Source organism: Liolophura sinensis, chromosome 8, assembly GCF_032854445.1.
Source record: "Liolophura sinensis isolate JHLJ2023 chromosome 8, CUHK_Ljap_v2, whole genome shotgun sequence".
NCBI lineage: Eukaryota > Metazoa > Mollusca > Polyplacophora > Chitonida > Chitonidae > Liolophura > Liolophura sinensis.
Window position 1 is genome coordinate 56146508 of NC_088302.1, and position 22355 is coordinate 56168862.

A 22355-nucleotide genomic window follows, 5' to 3' on the forward strand; every position below is an offset into this window, starting at 1 on the left:
GAGAGATCAGTATGGCTTGAGAAAGACAATCAGTATGGTTTGACAGAGACATCAGTGTGGTTTGACAGAGGCATTAGTGTGGCTTAACAGAGGAATTAGCATTGGCTTGACACAGAGATTAGTGTGGTTTGACAGAGACATCAGTGTGGCTTGACAGAGAGATCAGTGTGGCTTGACACAGAGATTAGTGTCACTTGACAGAGACATCAGCCTGGCTTGACAGAGAGATTAGTGTGGTTTGACAGAGACATCAGTGTGGTTTGACAGAGAGATTAATACGGTTTGACCGAGGCGTTAGTGTGGCTTGACACAGACATCAGTGTGGTTCGACAGAGAGATCAGTATGGCTTGACAGAGAGATTAGTGTGGCTTGAGAGAGACATTAGCGTGGTTTGACAGAGAGATTAGTGTGGTTTGACTGAGAGATTAGTGTGGTTTGACAGAGGTATTAGTGTGGCTTGAGAGAGACATTAGTGTCACTTGACAGAGAGATTAGTGTGGCTTGACAGAGACATATTAGTATGATTTGACAAAGACAAACTGCCAAACCACACTAAACCACACGTCAGTGTGGTTAGAGAGAGAGTTTAGTATGGCTTGACAGAGAGATTAGTGTGGCTTGAGAGAGACATTATTATGGTTTGACAGAGAGATTAGTGTGGTTTGACTGAGAGATTAGTGTGGTTTGACAGAGACATCAGTGTGGTTTGACAGAGAGATTAATACGGTTTGACCGAGGCGTTAGTGTGGCTTGACACAGACATCAGTGTGGTTCGACAGAGAGATCAGTATGGCTTGACAGAGAGATTAGTGTGGCTTGAGAGAGACATTAGCGGTATTAGTGTGGCTTGAGAGAGACATTAGTGTCACTTGACAGAGAGATTAGTGTGGCTTGACAGAGACATCAGTGTGGTTTGACAGAGAGATTAGTGTGATTTGACAGAGGCATTAGTGTAGCTTGAGAGAGACCTCAGTGTCGCTTGGCAGAGATATCAGTGTTGTTTGGCAGAGACATTAGTGTGGCTTAACAGAGACATTAGTGTGGCTTGCGAGAGACATCAGTGTGGCTTGACAGAGACATTAGTGTGGCTTGCGAGAGACATCAATTTGGTTTGACAGAGACATCAGTGTGGTTTGACAGAGACATCAGTGTGGTTTGACAGAGACATCAGTTTGGTTTGACATAGACATCACTGTGGTTGACAGAGGCATCAGTGTGGCTTGACAGAGACATTAGTGTGGTTTGACAGAGGCATTAGTGTGGTTTGACAGAGAGATTAGTGTGGCTTGACAGAGACATCAGTGTGGTTTGACAGAGGCATTAGTGTGGTTTGACAGAGACATCAGTGTGGCTTGACAGAGAAATAAGTATGATTTGACAGAGAGATTAGTGTTGCTTGACGGAGACATCCGAGAGGCTTGACAGAGACATCAGTGTGGCTTGACAGAGACATTAGTGTGGCTTTACACAGACATTAGTGTGGCTTGAGAGAGACATCAGTGTGGTTTGACAGAGACATCAGTATGCTTTGACAGAAATATCAGTGTGGCATGACAGAAATATCAGTGTGGTTTGACAGACATCAGTGTGGTTGGACCGAGACATTAGTGTGGTTTGAATACTTGTTCAGACTGTTATCCGGAAACAGCTTTTGTTTTGGTTTGTTCTGAAAAACCCTAACTTGGAGACCATCGCACGTGCAAAGGGAAATATATACATTGGGTGATACGTCATAAAATCTTTTCTGTAAAAATGTTTTCTTTTGAATTTATTTATTTAGCTTGTTCCCGACAGTGTCTGTCACGACAAAAACGACACGACTTTCACATCAGGATAAATAACATCCGCAACGCACATCCTGCGACGGTGCCTAAAATATGTAACAAGCACTGCACAGATATACTCTGTGACCTGACAATATAATGGTTGCACACAGTTATATTTGTAAAGAGCCTACATACTGTGTAACGAAAATCACAGTGACATCCAAAACAATTAACTGGTTTAATAACGCGTTATGCATGCGTGTTATTATTCTATGCATTTTTAAACCAAAAGCAAGAGGAGAAGCTCTCAACAACCTTTTAAAGCTTTCGGAAGAAAGGCGTGTAAACAACAGATAATATTTCGTTAACTCAAAAGACCGAAATGCGGTAACAGTGCTTGCGGCAGATCCAGCTTACGTTTACTTCCAGGTCTCCGACGGTCACCGGTTAACCCCAGATAAGACTTTCTAAGAAATTATTTCTCTAAATGTGACCAGTCTTTGTCAGATCTTGTCCCTTGGCTGAGTACCACAGCCTATACACTGTAACAGGAAGCCATAATCCTCTCCAGGCCCTGTAGAAATCACGTGTTGATCAGAACTCATTAACAGCTATAAGCGCTAGGATAGTAACATATTCAATATTGATGTAAAAATGAAGTTATGGTAAAAAAAATTTTCGTGCAACGCTAATTAATTTTTCATTCAGAAAGACAAGTAAACAGATTCCCCAATGTTCTCGTTTCTCTTGTACGTGATCATATAAGCAGCACTGAACACCAGTATAAAAAAATTAGAATAAAAAAAAAAAAAAAAAAAAAAAAAAAAAGAATCGGATACGTAACTGAGACTAAGCCAGTAGCACACTTCTTCGCCCAAGCGTGTCATTCCGCTTAAAAAGTACGATGAACAACTGCTAGAAATACTCATGAGTCATGCTTGGCGAGTCACACACATTAACACGTGGTGGCTGCCGTCTTCATTATTTCACCTCTTCTCGGTTTTGTTATAACACAGCCTAGAGGACGGACATTTCAAAATGGCCACAGTGACTTTCCTGACACTAACGTGATTTGAAAATTTTCAGGGGTTGGCAGAAAGAGGGGCAAGACCGAAGGGCGAGGTGGGGAAGGCAGAAAAATATAAAATGAGTGAACTAGGTGGGAAAGTTTCTGACTAATACAGAGTATCAGAATGCAAAGTTTGACTGCGGTATTGCTGTTGCTGTATTGCTCCGGTGTTAACTCTGGATTCTAAGAAGCAGAGCCACAACTGAAACTGTAGAATTCACCACAGATTGTCATCATGTTACATAACAGACGTGACCTTTTCTGCAAAAATCTCCACTAGTTATAGTCCGACTTGAGTCTCACAAAAGGCTATAAAAATGGTACTTGTTGCTGTCTCGCTTGGCGCTCAGCATTGAGTACTATCTCAAACTTGCAGTCATACCTGCAGTCGTAAAGATAGCGAAAGAAAGGACCACGTTGTTGTAGGTGGACTATGCTTCCCCGAGGCCTCTTCCTTGTCATGATTTCATGTGATGACAACGAAGCATTTTAAGTAACTCTAAACCAGTGATGTCTTATACACTGCTATTAACAGATAATATTTCGTTAACTCTTAAGCCTGAAATGTGGTAAGAGCACATGCGTCAGATCTCACTGACATGTACTTCCGTTACACCACTGATAAAATTTCCAGGAAATCATTTCTTTAAACCTTTGTCAGGTCCTGTCATCTCCCTGAATGTCACAGCTTAGGTATCTGGCATATGCTAAGTATTGGTGTATTCAAACACGCCATGTGTTGTTAACCAAGACAAGGTCATATCAGTGGAGAAGACGAGCTCATACACTGATATAGGAAGGCATATTCAACGTGATGACAACGCAGCATTTTGAGTCATTCTAGACCAATGGCTTCTTAGACGTAGCTTAACATTTTTACACACAATTCTGCTTAAACCATGGCGATGTAGGTGTATTTGTATAACCATCAATAAATTGTACATTAGTCAACCATATATAATAGATGTTAGGTCTGTAACAGAACGACCAGTCAACTCAAAGCACCGAAGAAATAAAACAGTTGGTAAAGTAACAAAATAACAGTTTTCAACTATGGTCGCTGATGGCGTCCATCTCGAACGCGACTTTAGAGGGCACCCAACCGCGCCCTCCGCTACCTTTGTACCACCGCCCAAACTGAAATGGATGTTGATGGCAGGTTAATTTAACTTGCATTTAAATCATGAACCATGCTGGTTACATGTAGAAATTTGCCTTTCAGCCGAGCTTTTATTGAAAATGTGCATCTATCGGACGTTGTGATTTTATCAAGGAAAGCCAGTATTTCTGGGTTAAGCGGACAAAGACACGATTATGAAGCAAGATACTCATTGTAAAATTTAAGAGACTTACAGTGCAAGCGTTTGATGGAATACCCCAGAAAGTAATAACTGGTCACGTAAATATCGCTATTCATCACGGTGGATGTGAGGAAATTCTACAATTCCATTCTTCTATATATAGATTATTTAAAGTTAATGAATCATTAATATCATTAAGTCGACCGCGAATCTACATGCTAGCTCTTAAAAAGTTTCTGCATGTATAGGAGAAAATTAATGGCCTACAGTTCTTCCAAACGGTGAGAGCGGGGTGGTGGGGGGTGGGGGTGGATTGACTAACAGGCTGACTAGCAGGCGGACTAAAAGACTGTCTATCAGACAGGCCAACAGGCTGACTAACACACTGACTAGCAGGCGGACTAAAAGACTGTCTATCAGACAGGCCAACAGACTGACTAACACACTGACTAGCAGGCGGACTAAAAGACTGTCTATCAGACAGGCCAACACACTTACTAACACACTGACTTGCAGGCGGACTAAAAGACTGTCTATCAGACAGGCCAACACATTGACTAACACACTGACTAAGAGACAGGCATTAGTACGTCAAGCCAGTAGCCGAGTGACATGCTCCACCCAAGAGCTTAACCTCGATTTACTTTTGTAGACGGGCTTTTGTAAACGTTCGTCATTTGAAGATTGGGTGGCTGATGTTTCATAAAGATAAACACTGGGATATTTTTTGTCAAATATTTCAACACGGATTACGGAGAAGAATCGCTGAAGCGCAACGTTAAAAGGAAACAGCAAAATGACTTTGTTAGTTTGCATATTCAGCTACCACCTCCAAACATCTGATGAGATTGTAGGCAGAAAGTGTAGCGCGCAAGATAATTATCTGACTTCCGGTATGGTGATAATGGACATCATTAAAACACACGTGCAGGCAATATGCCCCAGAGCAGGCCAGCACGAGACCGACGAGTAGAGAAGTTCAACAAATCCTCTCTAATTATAAACCTTTAAAAATATAGTCCTGTAGCCATTATGATCTAAGAAATATAAGCCATTTACGGATCAGGATAGTCATCATAAAACTGAAAAATTAAGCACGACATTAAATCCCACGCATGCAGGCAGACACGCACGCAGGCGCGTGGGCACACGCGCACACACGAGCACACGCACGCACGCATTCCAACACCTCCTACTCCCACCCTAACCCCACCCCACTCCGTCCAGTTGGTTTCACTCCGCCCTAGTTGGTTTCACAGCGGCTTTAAGCCAAGGCCCAGTTAACCACATGTTCATCCACAGATCTGTAGTAAGGGCTGTAGATGATTGCGGAAAACTCACGAAATGAATTTTAACATAACATCCCAATGTTCTATACAAATTGTGGAAGATATCATCATCACACCTCGAATAAGAAACAACTTAACATTCAAAGCACTGGATATTCCCATAGGACTAACCAGTCAGGTAAAAAAACAGGTGAGAGTACAGAGGGTTATATATGGCATCAAAGAGACGGTAAAATATGAAAACTTAAAGGTAATGAATATACAATAAAATCCAATAACACAACAATTCACTAAAAACGTTCTACTGAAGGTTACAGTCAGAAACCAGAGAACTTATCCAAAAAACTTGAATACAGACATACGTTAGTAAACATGGCACAAGGTCGAATACAGGCAATGTCTGTGTAGAGTTATATATAAATTACATGTACACAAAAAAGAATTGGCGGACAGAGCAAAAAACATAGGCTACATATATAATCAAGGCGCGCACGTTATTGTTTTCTTTTACAAATGCCAGTTTAAGTTAACAAAAACATTAATTTTACATAATTAAACTTGCCGGGGATGTTGTGCTAACACAACAAACAGTATAATATTGCACGTTCTTAAGTTCCCTCTTTTAAGGTGTGTATTTACTCGGCCCGTTGTCTTCTCCCGGAGATTTGACGCCATATAAGCTGAATTCTCCCAGGATTTCTGTACATTTCAAAAACCCACTAAATCATATGAAGCCTTCAGAGCAGTTTAAACCCTTCTATCAAATTGAACCGTTCTCTTATGCAGTAACTGTGTGATGGTAGGAACAATCAAATTAAACCGTTCTCTTGTGCAGTAACTGTGTGATAGTAGGAACTATCAAACTGAACCGTTCTCTTGTGCACTAACTGTGAGATGGTACGAATTATCAAACTGAACTGTTCTCTTGTGCAGTAACTGTGTGATGGTTAAAACTATCAAACTGAACCGTTCTCTTGTGCAGTAACTGTGTGATGGTACGAATTATAAAACTGAACCGTTCTCGTGTGCAGTAACTGCGTGATAGTAGGAACTATCAAACTGAACCGTTCTCTTGTGCAGTAACTTTGTGATGGTAGGAACTATCAAACTGAACCGTTATCTTGTGCAGTAACAGTGTGATGGTAGGAACTATCAAATTAAACCGTTCTCTTGTGCAGCAACGTACTGTGTGATTGTAGGAACTATCAAACTGAACCGTTCTCTTGTGCAATTTTGGCAATGGTTTAGAGATTGCCTTTCAACGCAATAATTTCTGGTTGTTGGGACAGTGTGTAACAAATAGATAATAGTAGTCAGACTAGATGTACATAGGCAGCAAAGAACGTTAGAAATTACATGCAAAAAGCAGACTTATCACAATTATACCCATTAACCCAAAGATTAGCGTAACATGTTGTTAAGAAAGTACGTCTGATGCAAGCAAGGGTCGCTCCCTGACATCACCCAAGCACTAAACTGTCCCCATTACTTTCATTACTTTCCAACAACATGTGCTAAACGAAAGGCCTCAAATGCAGTGAGTTTAATTTTTATTTTGGATCTCATATGGCTCTATTATACGCTCATCGAGCCCAGTTAATTCGACTGCCGTTTTTTTGTCATTATCTATATTTCACAGCAAAATAAAAACCCTAAAATGTATGCAAAATTTGCCTAAGGTACAAGCCTTGGATAAAACAAATTTTGCAGATTTTATCTGTATCAATGGCATTTTGGTGATTTAAATGTTTGTGCTGCTAACACACATAGATTAGGGTTCGGGACGGTGTGTATGAGCAGTGAAACAAAACTGCGACGTTAATTTGTAATCTGATAATGAGGAATGAAATTTAGCATGTTCTATGTATTGTTTTCTATCCAGTCGAAGTCAACTGAGGGGTGGACGCGTTTACGGAACGGCGGCTTAGGACAAAAAAGGTGAGATAAAATTAACTAACTTTTTTTCTGGCTGCCGAAAAGTCGTCCTCCTGATAGGGCCAGACCTTATGATTCGTCGTTAAGATCTGTCTGTCTCAGCGAATTTTTTTTCAACTTGTTATCTAGACAGGAGATGCACTCGGCGGGTTAGCTAGCTATATCTGCTATTCCCCAGCCTCAAGCATGAGCCAGCCAGTTGTACAACCCGGAGAGAGGTTATTAGTAGACAATCAGACAACAATGCTTACAGACCCTCCCATTAACAAGAACTCCTCTCCCCCGGGGCTTAGCAAACCTTGTGTTTCCTCGTCAGGATACACCCCCAGGGACAAAAACAACCCGTTTGAGACTTATCTGACATAAACTTAGCCAAGCTGTTTTTTTTTCTGGAATGTATTTTCCCTCCTCTAAAATTTTACATCGAAACAAGTCCTTAGGTAAATAGATAAAAAAAAAGATATGAATAAATATAAAAGTTAATAGAGCAAGTCGTTTCCTTATCCAAGCAAACCCAGTGCATGAAAATGTGTACGTGACGAGCTCGGTCAGTATGACCCGTTTCCCTTGATGGCAAGTTATGGTTAACAGCCAAGTGACTTGTTGGTATCGAAATCATAAACATGTCTCACTAATGTCACAGCCGAACACTTATATACGAATGACACAATGTGCATCTGGTCATTTACTGGACAACCGTCCTCCCCAATTATTGTCTGGGTGTTGTCCCGAGCGTGACCCGATGCATACACACTAATCACTGTACGTCATCACGCTTGACCGGACACAGACACACAACAGCCAACCAAACAATTCTTTCTGACCACGTCCCAGAAGCACACATTCGCAAATAACCACAGAACACGTTCCCAGAAGCACACATTCACAAATAACCACAGAACACGTTTCTAGAAGCACACATTCACAAATAAGCACAGAACACGTTCCTAGAAGCACACATTCACAAATAACCACAGAACACGTTCCTAGAAGCACACATTCGCAAACAACCACAGAACACGTTCCTAGAAGCACACATTCGCAAATAACCACAGAACACGTTCTTAGAAGCACACATTCACAAATAACCACAGACTACGTTCTTAGAAGCACACATTCGTAAATAACCGCGGACAACGTTCCTAGAAACTCACATTCGTAAATAACCACAGACTACATTCCTAGGAGCACACATTTGCAAATAACCACAGTCTACGTTCCTAGGAGTACACATTCGCAAATAACCACAGAACACGTTCCTAGAAGCACACATTCATAAATAACCACAGAACACGTTCCTAGAAGCACACATTCACAAATAACCACAGAACACGTTCCTAGGAGCACACATTCACAAATAACCACAGAACACGTTCCTAGAAGCACACATTCACAAATAACCACTGAACACCTTCCTAGAAGCACACATTCGCAAATAACCACAGACTACGTTCCTAGAAGCACACATTCACAAATAACCAGACTACGTTCCTAGAAGCACACATTCACAAATAACCACAGAACACGATCCTAGAAGCACATATTCACAAATAACCACAGAACACGTTCCTAGGAGCACACATTCGCAAATAACCACGGACTACGTTCCTAGAAGCACATATTCACAAATAACCACAGAATACGTTCCTAGAAGCGCACATTCACAAATAACCACAGAACACGTTCCTAGGGGCACACATTCGCAAATAACCACGGACTACGTTCCTAGCAGCACACATTCGCAAATAACCACAGAACACGTTCCCAGAAGCATGATCTCGCATGTAACCACATGTCACGTTCCCAGAAACATGATCTCGCCAATAACTACATGCTCGCCGTTTTAAAGAGACCTGTTTAAAGGACAGAACAGTCCTATTTTCGGTTTAAGTAATTACTTAAAGGTGGAGAAAATATACAATTTTTTTTTATCAAGTTCAGATGAAAGAGCACGAAAAGTTAGTTGTGAATGTCCTCAACATTTATATCAATTTTTTTTAAAGAGAAAAAGACACTTGAAAATATTTTTTGTATGGTGGGTATTTGGGACCACATCTTGGTATATATAGTCTTTGAGTAATAATGTTATAAATGAAAAATGTAACACATGTTTAATAAATATATGTGCACTAGAATTTCGTCTTTTCACCTAACAAATGTGTTTAACCTGGATTTTGATAATATTTATGTTTTTAATACATCCATAAATATTATTATCATTCAGATTAAATGCATAGGTTTGGGTATGCATTACATTCGTATTTAAAACATTATTATGCAACGACGATAAATACCAAAAGGTGGTGCCAAATACCTACCATACAAAAATATTTTCGCATATTTCAATTTATTATAGATGTAAAGTCACGTGAGATAACATTTTTTTTTTATAGATGATAAGTGATGGGGTAATACTGTTTAGAGATGGAAAGTTATGTGGAAACATCTTTTTTATAGATAACAATTTCGTGGACTTCAGTCACTTCATGATTGAACTCGAACAAAAAATAAAAAAATTATAATAAGTACAGCAATAATAAATATATCTATGTATTCTTGCGTTTTTAAGTCATATTTTTATACGTCGTAATAATTTTTTAGTTACATGGCGATGAGAAGTCGGTAGGTGTGTGTACATATACTGTGTCTTCTTGTGGCAAAGCGAACCTATGCTGCCAAAGTGAAGTATCATGCCGAAGACAGCAAACACGACACTGCACCCAGTCACATTATACAGACACCGGGGCAATCAATCCAGTTTCCTTGCTCTAATCTCTCGCCAAGCACCAAGCGAGGCATTTATTTTTTATAATCTTTGATATGACCAGGCCCAGATTTAATTCAGGTGTCCCGACTTTCAGGCGGACGCTCTAATCATGCATTAGACCATCGAATAATATACTGACCATAGTGAACTAGATTCATATAAATCAAATAAACGAATAAATAGAACTTTGGTTATTACAGTCCCATAATTCTTTACAGGTCATGTATGTGTGTTTACAGATCATGTATACAAGTGTTTACAGATCATGCATGTAAGTGTTTACAGACCATGTCCACACGTTTAAGCGAAGGCTGACTATTGTGTTTAATTACGTCAATTAAAACTGTGTTAGACGGCACCCGTGGGGCGCTTTGCGCCGTGCAACTTTCGGGTATATCCGCACGTTATAGATGGGAAAGCTTCGTCCAGTAAGCATTTACATGTCAAAGGTCAGTGGTTTACCTCGGGCATTCGGGTTTCCTCTACCAATGAAACTGACCGCAATCGTACCAGTGAAAAATTCCTGAGCGTACTTGGCGTTAAACATTAAAGAAATAAACAAATATATAAATGAATAAAATTTTGTAAATGGATAAAAACTTATCTCATATAAGTGTCTCGATTAGGGATGGATGTTTCGAACTTTGGAGACGTAATTATTTATCTTACATTTCATTATACCCACATATAGGTAACTACATCGAGTATACCTGTTTAACTGAGAATATTGATACGTCTAAATTATTTTCCTCAAAACGACACCCCATTTCCTTTATATATTGCTCATTACAAACTATACATTAATATTCTGAAGCTGAAACTGGTTACACAGAGTAAATCACGACTACGCGAAATAGACTAGGATTCACTCAAAGGGAATATATCGTGTTACTTTTAAGTGAACTGTGCTGCATGTAAACTAAATTTGACAATGGCTTTAAACGGCATTATACAAAACAACATGGTTTCTTCACGAATCATTCTATTTAGACAGATATCTATTCTTCCCTTCAGGCATATCTTTTGTCATTTTCAAAGTATACCGCCCACAATGTTTTGCTAAAAGATTTTAGAAAAATCCTTGAAGATCCTGTTCTGGCTACATTCGCCATTTAAAATAGGAAAGAGGAAGGAAATCAAACCTAATGTTTCTCGGTGACTTTTTTTAGTGATATATGACAGTAACAGGTTTCGTGCTGTGAACTTTCCTCGTTTGATACCGTCTGTGCGAATGTTTTGAGCGAGGTACCAGGAAGCGAAGAACAGCGAAATCATTCCAAAGAAAGCGGACACGTAAGTTCCAACGGTTCAGTTTTATTGCGCAACAAAAGACAATAGGTTTACCGGTAAACAATGTTGTACATTTCACCGGCGTTTTCCTTATGCCAACAAATTACACCAGCTATTCACAATAATAGGATAGCAGTTTCATATAAAAAACTAGGACTATGTTTTTTTTTTCGGCAGAATTTAAAAATGAAATAAGCTTGTAAAATGCTTTAATGTATGTGTGATTTGCAGGCGACTAATAAGGCAGCATCTTCCGCTATTACATAGCTGTTGTTAATGGTACTGCCCATAGAACTCCATGACGTGCTTTCTTTCGGCACATCGCAAACGAGTTTCAAAAAAAAAAATTGTAAAAAAATGTTTAAAGTGAACCGAACATGTCGTTTACACTCGTTTCTTAGCATTAGCACTACAAGTTTGCTGGGGCTGGGGTCTCATTAAATACCCATTAAAACACACATCTCTCTGTCTCTTTGCCAACGTTTGGCTACATTTCATGGGTGGTTTATCAACAATGGCAACTGAAACCCAAACGATGAATTACAGTAGCCTGTGTTTTAAAGTGACTTGCGCGATGACACGTGCAATTCCAAATTAAGTATTCTCAAATAATATCACCAGGAATTCCATTTAATGAGCACCCATCAATTGGCAACGATGGCACATAAGAAATTTTGATAAAAATATACAAATTTACAAACAAATATGGCAAGTATGTAGAATATGAGACCCAAGAAGAGGTATTATCATGTTGAGCATAAAGTTCAATCAATAAATTTAAAATATTCAGAAATAGATGAAGTACTGAAATGCATCTTTTCGAATCTATACATTCAATGCTGGCAAAAGTAATGTATAACGCATATCTAACCTAAAAAAATATACATATACTGTCAATTCAAAGACAATCAAGCAATAATGTCATAAATTAGTAAATTGGCTGCAAGGACAATTGCTTGGATTTTAAACCCCAAAACTATCAAAAAAATTATTCAAGGTAGTAAAGAAATACACAAATTTCATGAAGATATAAATATACCCATAACGTTAAGAACTGCAGTAGGCATTTGCCTGGAATATTCATTGGAGACCATTGCCGACCAATAAACTGTCATGCAAAATGACAGATAGCAAATTTCCCGCGTTAAATGTATTAAAAAAATAAACGTACTTCTGTTCTCGCTAAAACAAAGTCATAGATTAATGCATAAAATACTAAAATCATGTTTAACTCTATAACTTTTCTGGAAGATTCCGATTTCCACAATCAGGAGTTATTATGACACTTATTTCATTATAATGTAGTTCTATAGCACCATTACATCTAACAAATATTTTCGAATTGAACAGGTTTTAAAAAGAACATAGGAAAACATATTACAGGCATGGACATGAACATTCAAATCTATAAATGCAAAGCTATATTTTTAATCAGGGCAACCTTTTGTTGACTAAAGGTCTAAGCATAAATATTACACAATGTTATAATGCAAGAGGTTTTTAGTCTCTGTGACACATGAAAGTCATTTTCTTTGCCACAGCTTTTTCCTTATTTCTTTTTTAGGATATTTGAGCTACCAAATTCGCTGTGATCATTTAATTCACCAAAAGTCCTGAGAATAATTCGAATAAATGAACGACACAATACGGTTTGTGTCTTGATATGATCAACATTCTACACATGGGTCCGATTATGGCGGTCTAGATCTTTTGGCCAGGCGAAGGTTGCACTGCAAACGGTACAGCGGTGTGGCTTGTGACTGGAGTGACGGGTGGTACGGTGGTACTTCAAGTCATCTCCGCGGAAGAACGACTGCTTACAGAGCTCACAGCGATAGGGGCGCTCTCCTGTGTGGTACCGCACGTGACGGTCCCTGTTTGGTTTGGCCGTGAACGATTTGCCGCAGTAGTCGCAAAGGTACCGCTTATGCTTCTGGTTGCTGTGGGCTTCTATGCTCTCGAAACTGTTGAACTGGGAATCACACAAATCACAGCGAAACACAGAGTTGCGCAGCCTAAACATGACGTCGGGTGTGGTGATTCGATCAAACGTCGTTGACGTTGACGTTGACTGAGTAATGCGTTCATTTGTAGGAGACGGACTCTGATTTGACTCTTCTGTGGTGTCAACGGCAGGTGGCGACTCACCCGTGGAACTTCCGGTAGAGACGCTGTCAGTAGGGCCCCTAGGAGGACCTGGCATCATGGGTATTAAGAAAGAGGCGGGCAGGTGTGTGGGTACGTCATACATCCGAAAGGGATGTTCTATGTTCAGGTGTGGCGGATAGTTGTCAGGTGTCATGAAGGGAAATGACAGAGGAGGTGAACTCAATGGCCGGTACGAGCTGCGCACTCCGCGCCTGGGATAAGGTGAACGCCTGGGCTGGTGTGTCCTCATATCGAGCGGATGATCAACGGACGTTGAATGGTCGTCAAGTTTCTCAGCATCCGGAAACTCTTCGGCCTTGTAATGGTTCTGATTGTGGTCAGATTTGATCTCGTCAATTGCTATCGTCTTAAGATTCTCTGTTGGGCTTCGGTTTTCGTGAACAGTGGCGATGTGGTCACCAAGACAGACTTCGGAAGAAAAGCCCGTGTTGCATTCAGTGCACCAGTACTGACTGCCACCTTTACTGTCGTCCCGGTCGTCGTCTGAGCCTACAGGACTCGCGCCATCGTTGTGAGTTAACATGTGCAGCTTGAGCATGGAAGAGGTCTTCAGCTGTGAGGAGCACACGTGACACGTGTGACCTTTGTTCTGCACGTGACTGTGCTCATGGCGGACAAATTGGTCGTATGACGGCAGTACTTTGTCGCAAAAGCAGCAGGCAAACGCGTTACAGTTCTGATCCGTACGGTGTTGTTTTAGATGATCGGAGTACTCAAACGGGTCAGTGTACGGTAAGCTGCACTTTCTGCAAGTGTACAATTTACCGATGAAGTTGTGAGAGAGGAGGTGTTTGTGGTGAGAGAGAGGGTTCGTCCCGATGAAGGTGCACATATTGCACTGAAAACGCTGTAGCTCCGGGTGAACCTTCTTGTGCTCCATGCTCGTCTGTGTGTTGTCAAAGCCCTCTCCGCATTTGGAGCAGACATGCAGCAGAGTACTGTTGTGCTCCTTCCTCATGTGGTTTCGGAGACACGACCGGTCTGTGTAACCTCGTCCACATAGGTTACAGCGGAACGGTTTCGGATACTGGTGTTTAAGGATGTGACCTTTCAGGTCGTCCATTCGGCTGAAGCGACTTGGGCACTGTGTGCATGAATAAGGCTTTTGTCCAGTGTGCAGACGAATGTGTCGTTGTAGATTTGGCTTTGATGTGAATGTATTGTGGCAGTACGAACACGTAAAGGTGCCGTGAACCATGGCGCTGTGTTCTTCAAACGCTTGCGTGGTCGGCAAACTGTCACCGCACTGCTTACAGCGGATTGGTGGCTGTACCTCCGTGGAACCTGGTGAGAGTTGAGTCGACTTTGGAGGGTCATTGGGTGTCCCTGAGCTACTGCGGGTGTCCTGGGAGAGGTCGCCGTCTTGACCACCTGGACCAGCCTTTGGGTTATAGGCCACGTGTGGATAAGGCTGTGAGTCGTACTCTGCTTCTTGGCTAACTCTGTAATCGCTCGCAGGAGACGACTGTGGTAGATCGTCATTAGTGTCCATTGGTTCGGACTTTATTTTATTGTGACCATTCTCAGAGGAAAGGTCTGTGTTTTTGCTCGAGTCCGCGGAGAACAGTGGTTCAGAGAGGACCTCGCGGCTGTCCACATCAGAGGCACAAGGTGATATATCAGAGGCTGTCCGTCCTGGATACGAAGACTGCCTTGTCTTAAACGGATATGTTGTAGTGTTAGTTCTTGGACCCTCCCCTCGAAGATTTTCGTGAAAATTGATAACGATTTGTTGAGAATCATTCTCTAGTGTAATGCACACAATACCGTCTACTTTTAACTTCGTTTCACAAGACACAGCTTGCTTACACAGCGTAAGGATGGACGCCCGCAGCATTCCCGTTAATAGTCCCTTGTCTTGAATCATTTTAGGCAAATTAAAAACTTACAACAGGATACGAGTCGATGTTACTTCATTTATATGTAATCTTCTTAGAACATCGGTCTGCAAAAGAAAGGAAACACAACAAATTAGTGGAATCACTATGATTTTATAACTGCTGTTTACACAGAACGTTCGTCAGTTCGTCACTCCTAATTTCCACCTGCAAACTGTAGGCAAGCATTTATCAGTGTATACTAAGAATCCTAAATAGATACTTATCATCAAATATCAACAAGGCCTTAAGCCATAAACAATCATCCAGCCACCTTAATCACTCATTCAATCATTCAGTCAATCATTCAGTCACCATAATCAATCACTCAATCACCACAACCAATCATTCAGGCACTACACTCAACCATTCAGTCATCATAATCAATCACTCAGTCACCATAATCAACCATTCAGTAACTATAATCTATCATTTACGCACCATAATCAATTATTCAGACCCACAGTCAATCATTCAGTCACCATAGCCAATCATTCAGTCACTTTAATCGATCATACAGTTCAGATTCATTATTACTACATTACTATGTCTACGGCTTAATGACGCCAGTGTGGGAAGATTACAAGCTCCACTGGAGAGAAACTGGCAAGCCCAATTTATAGACAAGTAGTACTTCCATTCGCCGTATATTTGAGAGAATATTAGCATACAGTACTTCCCAAATTTAGAATATTCACTACTAAACGTTTGTAAGATTTACGCTTTGATGGTGGAGCCTCTAGAGCACACTGAAAAAATTTCCATTTCATTTTTTCGTAATTTTTTAATTTTAACCCACTTACTTTTCCAATCCATGTACAGACGATAGTGAGTTTAAAATGAGTGGAACGTCGACAGATGACACATGCAGCCTTATATTTTGGTAAATAATAATAAACATTTCAACTAAAGCGTAAAAATAAAATTCCATTCACTGAAAAAGCCAGTTAAAGTTATGTATGGATGACCAATGTACATGTGGATCAGTCTAACCCAGGTGACGCTCATGACATCATAACAGCTAACTAATTACCTAATTTATGTAGCACGTAACAGAACATATTTTTTAACATTATACCACGTGAGGGTTCGCAATCGTCTGATCAACGCGATGGTTCGCAATCGTCTGATTAGCCCCGGTTATGATACCATCCTGTCGGATGTTATGTATGACTTTATACTATACCATCAGTGGCCGTTTGTCACAAGTTATGTATCACTTTATACCATACCGTCAGTGGCTGTTTGTCAGAAGTTATGTATCAGTTTATACCATACCGTCAGTGGCCGTTTGTCACAAGTTATGTATCACTTTATACCATACCGTCAGTGGCTGTTTGTCAGAAGTTATGTATGACTTTATACCACACCGTCAGTGGCCGTTTGTCACAAGTTATGTATGACTTTATACCATACCGTCAGTGGCTGTTTGTCACAAGTTATGTATGACTTTATACTATACCATCAGTGGCCGTTTGTCACAAGTTATGTATCACTTTATACCATACCGTCAGTGGCTGTTTGTCAGAAGTTATGTATCAGTTTATACCATACCGTCAGTGGCCGTTTGTCACAAGTTATGTATCACTTTATACCATACCGTCAGTGGCTGTTTGTCACAAGTTATGTATGACTTTATACCACACCGTCAGTGGCCGTTTGTCACAAGTTATGTATGACTTTATATCATACCGTCAGTGGCCGGTATTGTGACCTGTTATGTGTGACCAGACACCAATTATTACGCTCTCTGGCCCTATTTCTAGATACCGATTAACACACTATCGTAACGCCCTTTACCAGTTGTAAGTTTTTATCTCAATCCAAACGTCCTTGTCAATGAATCACTGACTATTAATTTCAAGCATATATAAACGCCTGTTTGTCGCCCCTGGAGGTCAGAAAAGTTATAAATAAATTTACAATTTCAAACTCAAACGATCAGATAAAAATAGTTTAAGGCATGTTCGGGGTGCTTTCTCTTTGGAGTTGATGTTCTCGCCAGCTAATTAGTGATGATCCAACTTAAATGAAGCCACATCCAGTGTCTCATTTATGTGCATGGCCTATTAACTTGAATAAAGGCGATAGTATCATTCATTGGGACCTTTAGCCCGCTAAAGTGCATAAGACAGACGACAAACTCTAAGCATGTTTGATGAACACTGCCCAATTTTTCTATTTATTTATTTGTTTAATTGATTTTTCAAGCCGAACTCAAACCATCTTCTGGTTCACGTTTGGTGTAGATCAAACAGATATAAATTTCCAAAACTTAACGTTTCGTTGGGAGATGGACGGGACATAACCTTAACTCCTGCCGTTTCCCAACAGACAAAAGTACTGTACAGAACTGTGCCTGTTTTTCATCCCCTTTTCATTCCCTGAGATAAGCCGTGGGTTGAACAGTCCTCTCACCATTTTGCAGATCACATGTTTACTAAGCCTTTACCTGATATAATTTGTATCACTTCGACAGACAAGCACAAAGGGTGTGCGGAAGAATGTGTTCTTTTTAAGGCTACAAGGAAATTTTTCTATAACAGCTGCAGGGCCTATTAATGTTCCAACCGGAAGTAGGGGACGTTTAGCCCCAACGGGCATACTTCTGCCGACCAGCACTATTCCACCCACCGCAATGCGGTATACCGCAAGCTATGCTGTAGATAGTTCTTCACACTGACCTAAACACTTTTCATCACACGACGATATGCTTGAGATATATGACCTGCCCATAACCACTAGGCACAAGACACAACACAGGCAATCTGCCCATAACCACTAGGCACAAGACACAACACAGGTAATCTGCCCATGACTACCAGGCATAAGACACAACACAGGCAATCTGCCCATAACCACTAGGCACAAGACACAACACAGGCAATCTGCCCATAACCACTAGGCACAAGACACAACACAGGCAATCTGCCCATAACCACTAGGTACAAGACACAACACAGGTAATCTGCCCATGACTACCAGGCATAAGACACAACACAGGCAATCTGCCCATAACCACTAGGCACAAGACACAACACAGGCAATCTGCCCATAACCACTAGGCACAAGACAAAACACAGGTAATCTGCCCATAACCACTAGACACAAGACACAACACAGGCAATCTGCCCATAACCACAAGGCACAAGACACAACACAGGCAATCTGCCCATAACCACTAGGCACAAGACACAACACAGGCAATCTGCCCATAACCACTAGGCACAAGACACAACACAGGCAATCTGCCCATAACCACTAGGTACAAGACACAACACAGGTAATCTGCCCATGACTACCAGGCATAAGACACAACACAGGCAATCTGCCCATAACCACTAGGCACAAGACACAACACAGGCAATCTGCCCATAACCACTAGGCACAAGACAAAACACAGGCAATCTGCCCATAACCACTAGACACAAGACACAACACAGGCAATCTGCCCATAACCACTAGGCACAAGACACAACACAGGCAATCTGCCCATAACCACCAGTTACAAGACACAACACAGGCAATCTGCCCATAACCACTAGGCACAAGACACAACACAGGCAATCTGCCCATAACCACTAGGTACAAGACACAACACAGGCAATCTGCCCATGACTACCAGACATAAGACACAACACAGGCAATCTGCCCATAACCACTAGGCACAAGACACAACAGAGGCAATCTGCCCATAACCACTAGGCACAAGACACAACACAGGCAATCTGCCCATAACCACTAGGCATAAGACACAACACAGGCAATTTGCCCACAACCACTAGGCACAAGACACAACACAGGCAATCTGCCCATAACTACCAGGTACAAGACACAGCACTGGCAATCTGCCCTTGACTACCAGGCATAAGACACAACACAGGCAATCTGCCCATGACCACTAGGCACAAGACAAAACACAGGCAATTTGCCCATAACCACTAGGCATAAGACACAACACAGGCAACCTGCGCACAACCACCAGGTTCAAGACACAATAAAGGCAATCTGCCCACAGCCACCAGGCACAAGACACAACACAGGCAATCTGCCCATACCCACCAGACACAAGACACAACACATTTATAGGAAATTTTTCTATAACAGCTGCAGGGCCTATTAATGTTCCAACCGGAAGTAGGGGACGTTTAGCCCCAACGGGCATACTTCTGCCGACCAGCACTATTCCACCCACCGCAATGCGGTATACCGCAAGCTATGCTGTAGATAGTTCTTCACACTGACCTAAACACTTTTCATCACACGACGATATGCTTGAGATATATGACCTGCCCATAACCACTAGGCACAAGACACAACACAGGCAATCTGCCCATAACCACTAGGCACAAGACACAAAACAGGTAATCTGCCCATGACTACCAGGCATAAGACACAACACAGGCAATCTGCCCATAACCACTAGGCACAAGACACAACACAGGCAATCTGCCCATAACCACTAGGCACAAGACACAACACAGGCAATCTGCCCATAACCACTAGACACAAGACACAACACAGGCAATCTGCCCATAACCACTAGGCACAAGACAAAACACAGGCAATCTGCCCATAACCACCAGTTACAAGACACAACACAGGCAATCTGCCCATAACCACTAGGCACAAGACACAACACAGGCAATCTGCCCATAACCACTAGGTACAAGACACAACACAGGCAATCTGCCCATGACTACCAGACATAAGACACAACACAGGCAATCTGCCCATAACCACTAGGCACAAGACACAACACAGGCAATCTGCCCATAACCACTAGGTACAAGACACAACACAGGTAATCTGCCCATGACTACCAGGCATAAGACACAACACAGGCAATCTGCCCATAACCACCAGGCACAAGACACAACACAGGCAATCTGCCCATAACCACTAGGCACAAGACAAAACACAGGCAATCTGCCCATAACCACTAGACACAAGACACAACACAGGCAATCTGCCCATAACCACTAGGCACAAGACAAAACACAGGCAATCTGCCCATAACCACCAGTTACAAGACACAACACAGGCAATCTGCCCATAACCACTAGGCACAAGACACAACACAGGCAATCTGCCCATAACCACTAGGTACAAGACACAACACAGGCAATCTGCCCATGACTACCAGACATAAGACACAACACAGGCAATCTGCCCATAACCACTAGGCACAAGACACAACACAGGCAATCTGCCCATAACCACTAGGCACAAGACATAGCACTGGCAATCTGCCCATAACCACTAGGCACAAAACACAACACAGGCAATCTGCCCATAACCACTAGGCATAAGACACAACACAGGCAATTTGCCCACAACCACTAGGCACAAGACACAACACAGGCAATCTGCCCTTAACTACCAGGTACAAGACACAGCACTGGCAATCTGCCCTTGACTACCAGGCATAAGACACAACACAGGCAACCTGCACACAACCACCAGGTTCAAGACACAATAAAGGCAATCTGCCCATAGCCACCAGGCACAAGACACAACACAGGCAATCTGCCCATACCCACCAGACACAAGACACAACACAGGCAATCTACCCATAATTACCAGGGACAAGACATAACACAGGCAATCTGCCCATAACCACCAGGCACAAAACACAACACAGACAATCTGCATATAATCACCAGGCACAAGACACAACAGGCAATCTTGCACATCCAAGGTGCACCGCTGTGCGGTTTGCGTGCATACATTTGACACCCATGCTGGCATAAATATTCTCTTATAAAACGCATATCTCATATTGTCAACATTTTCTAAGCGTATAAATGATGCATGTTAAAGGTTGTAAAATGTGAGTGTAATTTATCAATGATTGTTTGCAATATTTGTAAAATTTCTAATGCTGAACCAAACACCGAAAAATTTAAGTTGACATAAGATAGTGTTAGATTACAACATTCTCTAAGTATTTTGTAAAGCATTAAATTTCTAACACTTCAGAATTTGTTAACCTAAAATTATAAATGTTTTATAATAGCATTTATAAGATGTCATATGTGGAAACGAGAAGCATATAGGCAGACCGAATACAAAACCCACCAAATCCTGAGCAGCATGATCAGGCCGAATACAAGACAAATCAAGACATGAACAGCACGATAACAAGACAAACCAAAACCTGTACAACATAATCAGACCGAATATATAACCAACCAAATCCTGAACAGCCTGAGCGAACCAAACACAAAGCAACCAAAATATGAATATAACATGAGCAGTCCGAATACAAACCAACTAAATCCTGAATAGCATGAACGGACCAAATACCAAGCGATCAAACCTTGAATACAGCATGAGCAGATCGAATACAAACCAGCTAAATCCTGAATAGCATGAACGGGTCAAATAGCAAGCTATCAAACCCTGAATATAGCATGAGCGGAACGAAAACAAACTAACCAAATCCTGAAAGATGGGAGGGCCGAATACAAAATTAACCAAATCCTGAACAGCATGATCAGGCCGAATAAAAAACTAACCAAATCCTGAACAGATGAGCGGTTCGGACACAAACCAACCAGACAATAATCTTGTTAAATTAGGATGTATTGTTGGTATTAGCTTAACAAACTTCTCAGCTTACACCTTACATAAAAAGCAATTTGAAAGAGCTAAATGTATGCAAAATGTTGTCACTCAACTATTAGACCGACTCAAAATCTTCACGAAAAATACTCACAGTTTCATTAAATCCGAAAGGTTCAACGTGGTAAAGTTTTCATTTAACAGGTAAAACAGAGTAAAATATTCTTCCAGATACGGCGGGTGGTGTAAATAATGTGACGATGCTCGTGTGCTGTTATCCAGTGACAAAGTTCGTGTGTTGTAAGCCGTTGACGATGCTCGTGT

The 22355-nt window shown here is 41.4% G+C and overlaps 2 protein-coding genes across 2 annotated transcripts in view; both read right to left on the minus strand.

Annotated features, from left to right (window-relative positions):
• LOC135473700 (fibrillin-1-like) overlaps nt 1-22355 on the minus strand; it is a 116403-nt gene that overhangs the window by 44578 nt on the left and 49470 nt on the right. The window lies entirely within an intron of this gene.
• On the minus strand, nt 11436-15608 carry LOC135472549 (zinc finger protein Xfin-like). Its single transcript, XM_064752102.1, has one exon. The coding sequence runs from the start codon at nt 15452-15454 to the stop codon at nt 13094-13096; it is 2361 nt and encodes a 786-aa protein (XP_064608172.1). The 5' UTR covers nt 15455-15608; the 3' UTR covers nt 11436-13093.

Excerpts from the sequence above, each read along its gene's own strand:
- LOC135472549 (XM_064752102.1), bottom strand. The coding sequence starts at position 15,454 with ATGATTCAAGACAAGGGACTATTAACGGGAATGCTGCGGGCGTCCATC.